The 9,255-nt window shown below is 40.1% G+C and overlaps 1 protein-coding gene across 1 annotated transcript; it reads right to left on the reverse strand.

The window, feature by feature from the left end:
• Positions 1-1,215: 1,215 nt before the first annotated feature.
• On the reverse strand, positions 1,216-7,123 carry LOC126593339 (uncharacterized). Its single transcript, XM_050259381.1, has 2 exons — positions 6,380-7,123; positions 1,216-1,453 (listed from the first exon to the last, which is right to left on the reverse strand). Exon 1 carries the CDS (start codon positions 7,058-7,060, stop codon positions 6,515-6,517), a length of 546 nt encoding a protein of 181 aa, XP_050115338.1. The 5' UTR covers positions 7,061-7,123; the 3' UTR covers positions 1,216-1,453; positions 6,380-6,514.
• Positions 7,124-9,255: the final 2,132 nt, after the last annotated feature.

Genomic DNA, 9,255 nt, shown 5'->3' on the forward strand with positions numbered 1-9,255 from the left:
GCTTCACATTTTCAGTTTTTTTTTCACCCAAAACTAGAAGAATAAGCTGTTTTTAAGTGTTTACGAAACACCTTTTTGAGCTCAGCTTTTTTTCATACCCACTTTTTATAAAAGCACTTCAATACCAAACCAGTACTAAATCCCGTCACGGTGGAAAGTTATGTAGTAGTTGATGTTTATGTGATATGACCATCTACTTTAAGGTTTGTGATTCCTGCATTTATTTGAGACTCCCTTAAATTTGTGGGGGTGATCACGGTAAGCAAGTTTATCAAAAATGATTTGTATAAATAAATGATTTGATCTCAATTTAGAGAGGTTTTCAGTTATCTCAAAATTAACTTTGCTGTCAGTTTTGGTCAACTGGTATTATAGTGTTATTGTGCTATTAATTCGTGTTACTTTAGTTTTCCTTGCATACACTTTTAAATTGACATTTACCATGCCGTAATATGTTAACGGTTTGAGTTTTAAATTTTCCAGGCATTTACATTTGTATTCAAAGTTAAAATTTGTTCTACTACAATTATGGGTGGTATTTGTGAATATTGGCATATCAACGTTAATAACATCATCAAATTTGTGGGGGTTATCAATTTTTTATTAGTTTATGCCCATTGATTATGCTGACTAATATTATTTTTCGAGTGCATCATTACATTCATATATTACTAATGAGTTTGTCAAGTGGATTTTTAGAACACCACAACAATTGTAGGGGTTGGAGGAGAGCCTGTGTACAGGAAAAAAAAACTTTATTACAAGTGATGACACACTTGAAAATATGGGGTATGCTAAGTCTCTTGTAGTCACTATAATACCAAATAGAATTAATGAGATGATTCCTTCTCCAAATAATTTTATTGTTATTGTGAACGGTAATCCTCAATTTTTAGTTTTGGCTTAATACCTTTGTGAAATTATTGAGTAATTGTATATTATTCATATGATGTGTATATTATACAAGATATGCAGGTGACACAATTTAGCAGGTAAACATAATGTTTCAGTAAAAGCTATGGGAAGGGCGGGCGATACTTGAGTACTGATTTTGGGATATACTTTTGTGATCATCTTAATATTACATCTACTGGTGCTAACGCTCATGTGAAATACCTTTTTATGTATCTAATGTGTTTACAAGATGTTTCAAATGTGATATTGAGCAGGTATACTCAAATACAAACCATGTGCAATTAATTGTATGAGGAGATACTAAGATTTAATTTCAATTAAGCATGATGCATTACTTGTGAGGCTAACACTCGGTTGGTGGAAAATAAAGGACTTAAGCAGGTATACTCATGAATTACTGCATAAGTATATTTGCCGAACACTAAATATAATTAAGACACTATTAATTTAGTTCTAAATTGAAATGAAATTCACAAAGGTCCCTATGCGTTTTGTTTTTTCAAAGTATTTAATTCGTTCAACAACAACAAAGTATTTTCTCACTAAGTGGGGTCGGCTATATGAATCCTAGAACGCCATTGAGCTCGATTCTGTGTCATGTCCTCCGTTAGATCCAAGTGCTCTAAATCTTTTCTTAGGGTCTTTTCCAAAGTTTTCCTAGGTCTTCCTCTACCCCTTCGACCCTGAACCTCTGTCTCATAGTCACATCTTCGAACCAGAGTGACAGTATGTCTTCTTTGCACATATCCAAACCACCGTAACAGATTTTCTCTCATCTTTCTTTCAATTTCGGCTACTCCTACTTTACCAAGAATATCCTCATTCCTAATCTTATCCTTTCTCGTGTGCCCACACATCCAACGAAACATCTTCATCTCCGCTACACCCATTTTATGTACGTGTTGATGCTTCACCGCCCAACATTTTGTGCCATACAGCATCACCGGCCTTATTTCCGTCCTATAAAATTTTTTCTTGAGCTTTAGTGGCATATGGCGGTCACACAATATGCCGGATGCACTCTTCCACTTCATCCATTCAGCTTTTATTTTAAGGAAAACTAATGAAAAGGGTTTGAAAACTTTGAGTTTTAATGATAAGGACAAAATAAAGGGTAAAGTGAATAGTACCATGATTGACTTTTTAGTGTAAAAATGTGGTTTTTCGTTAAAGTGAACAGTACCGGGTACTTTTCGTTAAAATTCCCTTTATTTTATGGTTGAGGTCTCCATCTAATTCTCCGTTCTTTTGCAAGATAGATCCTAGGTAGCGAAAGTGGTCGCTCTTTAGTATTTCCTGATCTCCGATCCTCACCCCTAACTCATTTTGGCCTCCATTTTCACTAAACTTGCACTCCATATATTCTGTCTTTGATCGGCTTAGACGAAGACCTTTAGATTCCAACACTTCTCTCCAATGGTTAAGCGTCACATTTACCCCTTCCTAAGTTTCATCTATCAACACTATATCGTCTGCGAAAAGCATACACCAAGGGATATCATCTTGAATATGTCCTGTTAACTCATCCATTATCAATGCAAAAATGTAAGGACTTAAGGATGGGTCTTGATGTAACCCTACAGTTATGGGGAAGCTTTCGTTTTGTCCTTCATGAGTTCTTACGGCAGTCGTTGATGATTTTAATTTCTAATCATGATTGATAACAAAAGGAAAACTGCTCTCGATTGGGTTTACGCTTCGGGAAAAAGTTTGTCCATTAATGGAGTTTTCAGTTTGTTTTTGTTAAGCCATTCAGTTTATTAAGTGACATTATTGTTAATAATCTATTTATACAAACGTTTTTCAACCTTTAACTTTATTCATGAAGTTACTTTCTTTTCTTTTCAAACTATAGCTACATCATGTATTATTTGATACTTAAACTAAATTTTGATCTCAAATTCGTATGGATCTAATGTTTTTGTTGAGCTATAATGATACTATAATCAGAGCTATTACAAAGGAACGGTGGTACAATTGTTGTGATGATTTTGGTGACAACTAGAGTTAAAGAAGTTTCTAATCCATCTTACAGATCGAGGAGTGCCATTGCATATGGAGTAAGTCACTAATTCCGGCTAAGGGCTTAGATCCTTAATTCCTATGGAAGAAATTGTCTTACAAAAACATATTTTAGTATTTCATTTATAGTCGTATATTTTAAAGCATAATATATTTAAATTATTATCAGTGCAGTTTGCTTTCAACTCTGTCTGTGTAAGTTTATCTTACATTGCCGGTCCCAAGCCCGAGTAAAGGAGGAGGGGGAGGGCGTCAGGTAGTCGACAACCGGCACTCCTCAGTTACGTCGAATCCTTATGAAAATGAATTCAGAACGAAATCGTGCTAAAGCTAGGGCGTCACCCGTAAGTGGCGCGTTGTGTGGCCCGAACACAGTGATAAGTGAGTAAGGGTCGCTGTATCTCCATCGGTACCCGGATGCAGTGTTAAATGAGCAAGGGGGCCATAGAAACTTCTTTTCGAATGACTCCACTCAAAGTTGTTTGGGAGCATATGCTCCTATCAACTTTACACAGGACACACAAAAGAAGTACTTTGATCCTATTTGACGAGGGAGGGTGAAGAAGCTAGGACAGAAGGGTAGAGTTCAAGAGAGTAGAATGCGTTTAGGAACGTGGAATATAGGAACCTTAACAGGAAAATCTATGGAAGTAGTGGAAGTTATGGTGAGGAGAAGGATAAATATTATGTGCCTACAAGAAACTAAGTGGGTTGGTCTTAAGGCAAAGGATCTAGAAAACTCAGGGTTTAAACTTTGGTACTTGGGCACAAATAGAACGAGAAACGGTGTTGGCATCATCGTGGACAAGACCTTGACACAAGATGTTGTAGAAGTCAAGAGGGTAGGAGATAGAATCATGGCAATCAAGATTGTAATAGGACAAGAACTCACCAATGTGATTAGTGCGTACGCACCTCAAGTAGGGTTGGATACGAGTTCGAAGGAGAAATTTTGGAAAGACCTTGGAGACTTGATGCAAGGAATTGCCCAGACGGAGAAGTTATTTATAGGAGGAGATTTAAATGGACACGTGGGCAAGGAGACAGGCAACTATGAAGGTTTTCATGGTGGCCATGGTTTTGGGGAGAGAAACGAGGATGGGGAAGCTATCTTGGATTTTGCAATGGCATATGATCTCCTCTTAGCCAACACCTTCTTTAATAAGAGAGAAGAACATGTGATCACTTACAAGAGTGGGTCGTCAACAACACAAATAGATTTTTTTCTAATGAGGAAAGGGGATCGTATAACTTGTAAGGATTGCAAAGTTATACCGGGAGAGAGCTTGGCTAATCAACAACGCTTGTTGGTGTTGGATGTACATATAAAAAAAGTGAGAAAAAAGAACAAGACTTGGAAGTGTCCAAGGACTAGATGGTGGAATCTAAAAGGAGAAAAACAAGCCATTTTCAAAGAGAAAGTAATCACCCAGTGTGGGTGGGATAGAGAGGGGGAAGCTAGCCAAAGGTGGGATTCCATGGCTAGTTGTATCCGAAAAGTAGCAAAAGAGGTATTAGGAGAGTCCAAGGGCTTTGCTCCATACCAAAAGGAATCTTGGTGGTGGAATGAGGAGGTACAAACAAAGGTGAAGGCTAAGAAGGAATGTTGTAAAGCCTTATACAATGATAGGACCGATGAAAATGGTGAAAGGTATAGAAGAGCGAAGCAAGAGACGAAGAAAGCTGTGAGAGAAGCTAAGTTAGCAGCTTATGACAATATGTATAAACGACTAGATACCAAAGAAGGAGAGTTGGATATCTATAAACTAGCTAGAGCAAGGGAAAAGAAAACAAGGGACCTAAACCAAGTGAGGTGCATCAATGATCAGGATGGAAAGGTTCTTGCTACAAAGAACGCAGTCAAAGACAGATTGAGGGGTTATTTTCATAATCTTTTCAATGAAGGACATGAAAGGAGTACTTCTTTAGGGGAGTTGAGTAACTCAGAAGAGTGAAGAAACTACTCATTTCATCGTCGAATTAGGAAGGAAGAAGTGGTTGTAGCTTTGAAGAAGATGAAGCATAGAAAAGTAGTGGGCCCAGACGATATACCGATCGAAGTGTGGAAAGTCTTGGGAGAGACAGGTATAACATGGCTCACTGACCTTTTCAATAGGATTTTGAAAACGAAGAAGATGCCAAATGAGTGGCGAAAGAGCACCTTGGTGCCTATCTACAAGAATAAGGGCAACGTACAAAATTGCATGAACTATAGGGGTATTAAGCTAATGAGTCATACAATGAAGCTCTGGGAGAGAGTCATTGAGCATAGATTGAGGCAAAAGACACAGGTTTCGGACAACCAATTCGGGTTCATGCCAGGGCGCTCAACCATGGAGGCAATCTATCTCTTACAAAAATTGATGGAAAGATATAGAGATGGGAAACATGATTTACATATGGTCTTTATAGATTTGGAAAAAGCGTATGATAGGGTCCCAAGAGACATTCTTTGGAGGATTTTAGAGAAGAAAGGAATACGAGTAGCATATATCCAAACTATAAAGGATACGTATGAAGGAGCAAAGACTGCCGTAAGAACTTATGAAGGACAAACCGAAAGCTTCCCCATAACTGTAGGATTACATCAAGGCTCATCCTTAAGTCCTTACCTTTTTGCGTTGGTAATGGATGAGTTAACATGACATATTCAAGATGATATTCCTTGGTGTATGCTTTTCGCAGACGATATCGTGCTGATAGATGAAACTCAGGAATGGGTAAATGCGAAGCTTAACCTTTGGAGAGGTGTTGGAATTTAAAGGTCTTCGCCTAAGCCGATTAAAGACAAAATATATGGAGTGCAAGTTCAGTGCAAATGGAGGTCAAAATGAGTTAGAGGTGAGGATCAGAGATCAGGAAATACCAAAGAGCGACCGTTTTCGCTACTTAGGATCTATCTTGCAAAGGAACAGAGAATTAGATGGAGATCTCATCCATAGAATACAAGCTGGATGGATGAAGTGGAAGAGTGCATCCGGCGTGTTGTGTGACCGCCGTATGCCATTGAAGCTCAAGGGAAAATTTTATAGGATGGCAATAAGACCCGCGATGCTGTATGGCACATAATGTTGGGCGATGAAGCATTAACATGTACACAAAAATGGGTGTAGCGGAGATGAGGATGCTTCGTTGGATGTGTGGGCACACGAGAAAGGATAAGATTAGGAATGAGGATATTTGAGGTAAAGTAGGAGTAGCCGAAATTATAGGAAAGCTGAGAGAAAATCGGTTACGGTGGTTTAGACATGTGCAAAGAAGGCCTAGTGACGCTCCGGTTAGAAGATACGATTACGGGACATAGGTTCAAGGCCGAAGGGGTAGAGGCAGACCTAGGAAAACTTTGGAAGAGACTCTAAGAAAAGACTTAGAGTATTTGGATCTAATGGAATACATGACACAGGACCGAGCACAATGGCGTTCTAAGATTCATATAGCCGACCCCACTCAGTGAAGAAGGTTTTGGTGTATTTAACACAATACGTTGCAATGAAGTAAAGCTTATTTATTGATATCTCCGATAAGTTACAAATATGTACATATACATGAGTCAAAATAAACAAACAAGAGGGAGCCTTCACAAAGGTTGCTTAGGAGAAGTCTCAGCAGTCGGTAGAGCCCCAGAAAGAAAAGGCACCGGAGGAGGATCATTCGGAGCCTCAGTACTAGACAGAACCCTAGAAGGAGGAGGCATCAGAGGTTGATCATTTGGAGCTTCATTACGCGGTACAGCCCCAGAAGACGAAGGCAATAAATGCCTTTGGAACAAACCCATAAACCGCTGATGATCAAGTAAAACCTGACCATCAGATTCCTTCATCTGGTCAAGCTTCCTCTTCATGTTTGTAGCATAGTCATGTGCGAGCCGATGTAACTGTTTATTCTCATGCTTGAGCCCTCTAATCTCCTGTTTGAGACTCATCACTTCAGCCGCCAATGATTCAACTTGGCGGGTTCGAGCAAATAGGCGTTGGGCCATATTAGACACAGAACCTGCACACTGAACACTTAGAGCCAGAGAATCCTTAACAGCCAACTCATCAGACCGTTTGGAAAGTAGTCTGTTATCTTTGGGAGTGAGAAGGTTCTTGGCCACCACCACAGCGGTCATATCATTCTTCATCACAGAATCCTCAACGGTAAGAGGACCAGTAGGGGATAAGAAGGATGGGCGCCATATGTTGTCTGGAGAAGGAGTGGCTGCCTCTTCAACAAGGTTCAAAGGTGTCGGAGGGGCCAGTCATTTTCAAAGGTGTTGAAGAGAGAAGAGGTCGGACAAATCAAGATCTTAGAAGTGCAAGAAGGGAGCTTTTACTGGTAAAGATTCAAGTGTGCTTTGGAACTTAATGCCAGCCTCTATAAAAATCTGCACTCGACAGAGCTTCAGAAATTGAAAAGGCGCCTGCCTAGAAATCGAAGAGGCATTTGCTTTCTCAAAAGCTGGGCTGCTCAGAGACCACAAGGGCCGATCTTAGAAATCGAAGAGGCGCTTACTTTCTCAAAAGCTGGGCTACTCAGAGACCACGAGGGCTGATCTCAAAAATCGAAAAGGCACCTGTTTTTTTAGCCTTGTCAGCACCTGTCACATGCACACTCAGCTTTGCTGAAATTACGAGTATTCTGTTGAAGATTTCTGGTGAAGTAGAAAGCACATGAATCTTACTGTTCAATCATCCACTTTCCACACGCACCAACAACTCATGGGTACCACAGATAACTTTGATAAAGATCTCTGACAAAGTTTAGACACGCGAAGCTTGCAATTCCCACTACATCACTATGACCAAGAAAGGTAAAAGAATAGCAAAGAAACAGCACTAACAAAGTTTAGACACATAAATTTTGAAGGTTTAGCTACCATATTATTACCTACAAGGGTAAAGGAACAACACCACTGTTGGATAATTGGAAGTCCCTGTGTATCAATCTCTGTGCTCTGTGGCAAGGTAGACTAGCAAACATGCCCAACTTTTACTCACATTCAAGAAAACACTCCCAACAAGATTGCTGGCTCCAAAATTGAAGAGGCACCGTCCTCCGAATCTCGAGAGCCAGACTCCCAACATGATTACTTTTTCAAAAATTGAAGAGACACCGCTCTCCGAATCTCGAGAGCCAGACTCCTAGCAGGATTGCTCTCTAAAAAATCGAAGAGGCACCGCTCTCCGAAGCTCGAGAGCCAGATCCCCGACAGGATTGCTTGTTCGAAAATCGAAGAATCACAGCTTTCTCAACTTCGAGAGCCAGATCTCCTTGGATAAAGCTTGTCTGTAATCTTCACACGCAACATCATCTTTCCAGATACCACAGACCACTTTTTCAAAGTGCTCTGACACACATGAAGCTGTCAGCTCCCACTACTGTGCTATGACCAAGCAGGGTAAAGGAATAGCATTACTACTTGTTGTTAGGGAAACTCCTATATATGTCGACCTCAATCCTCAACGGACAGGCAGACCTGCAAAAATGCTCAACCCTTCCTCATATCTGAGAGGGCACTCCCAACAAAGCTTCTCGAAATACTCAGCTTTATTTCCCCTCGATAATACCTCTGCAAACAAGCTACACCAGAGCAAGAATATCTCATATCATCAGGGTTAAAAGCAAGAGTATCCCATATCATGCTTTTTCCCTATCTTTTCCTTTGGCCTTGTTCTTACCTGCAAGACAAGGAGAAAGAGAGCAATCAGTCAGCACTTGGAATTAAGCTTCCAGTCAGGAACTGACTGCCTGGAACCCCTTACATGATTACTTACTTGGCATTGCTCTCGAGTACTCATCTTCAACATCTTATGCTTCCAGAGAAGATACCACATCTGCCTAAGGACAAATAGGGAAAGTGAGAAGGATACAAGGAAGCATGTGGAGACAAGCGTAACAGAACATGTGCCGATACATCCATTACTTTGTCAACAGCAAAAGTATCCCATATCAGCAGGGTCGAACGTACTCTAGATTTGATGGACGTGTTTTGACCCTCAAATTCTTCAGTCAGCCTTATACTCTGGAGGAAACCAGAAAACCCTCCAGCCCAGTTCAAGAATAAGCCTGTGGAAAGTTACTTCTTCAAAAGAAAAAGTATCTCATATCATCTATTCTCCTTTTCTTCTCTTTATCTTTCATGCTGCCTGCAAGATAGGGAGAATGAGAACAATAAGCCGGAACTTGAAATCAAACTTCTGATCTAGGACTGATTGCTTGGAGCTTTGATTGCTTACCTTGTCTGTCACCTCTTTCAGCAGATCCCCTAGCTTGGTGACTTGGGGGACTCCTACTACATGGTTTGTATCGCGCTTGACCAAGTCTAAAACTACAAGT

The sequence above is a fragment of the Malus sylvestris genome, chromosome 12 (assembly GCF_916048215.2).
Source record: "Malus sylvestris chromosome 12, drMalSylv7.2, whole genome shotgun sequence".
In the NCBI taxonomy this organism is placed as follows: domain Eukaryota; kingdom Viridiplantae; phylum Streptophyta; class Magnoliopsida; order Rosales; family Rosaceae; genus Malus; species Malus sylvestris.

Bases quoted from the DNA above. Each gene is read 5' to 3' on its own strand.
- LOC126593339 (XM_050259381.1), bottom strand. From the start codon at position 7,060: ATGAAGAATGATATGACCGCTGTGGTGGTGGCCAAGAACCTTCTCACT.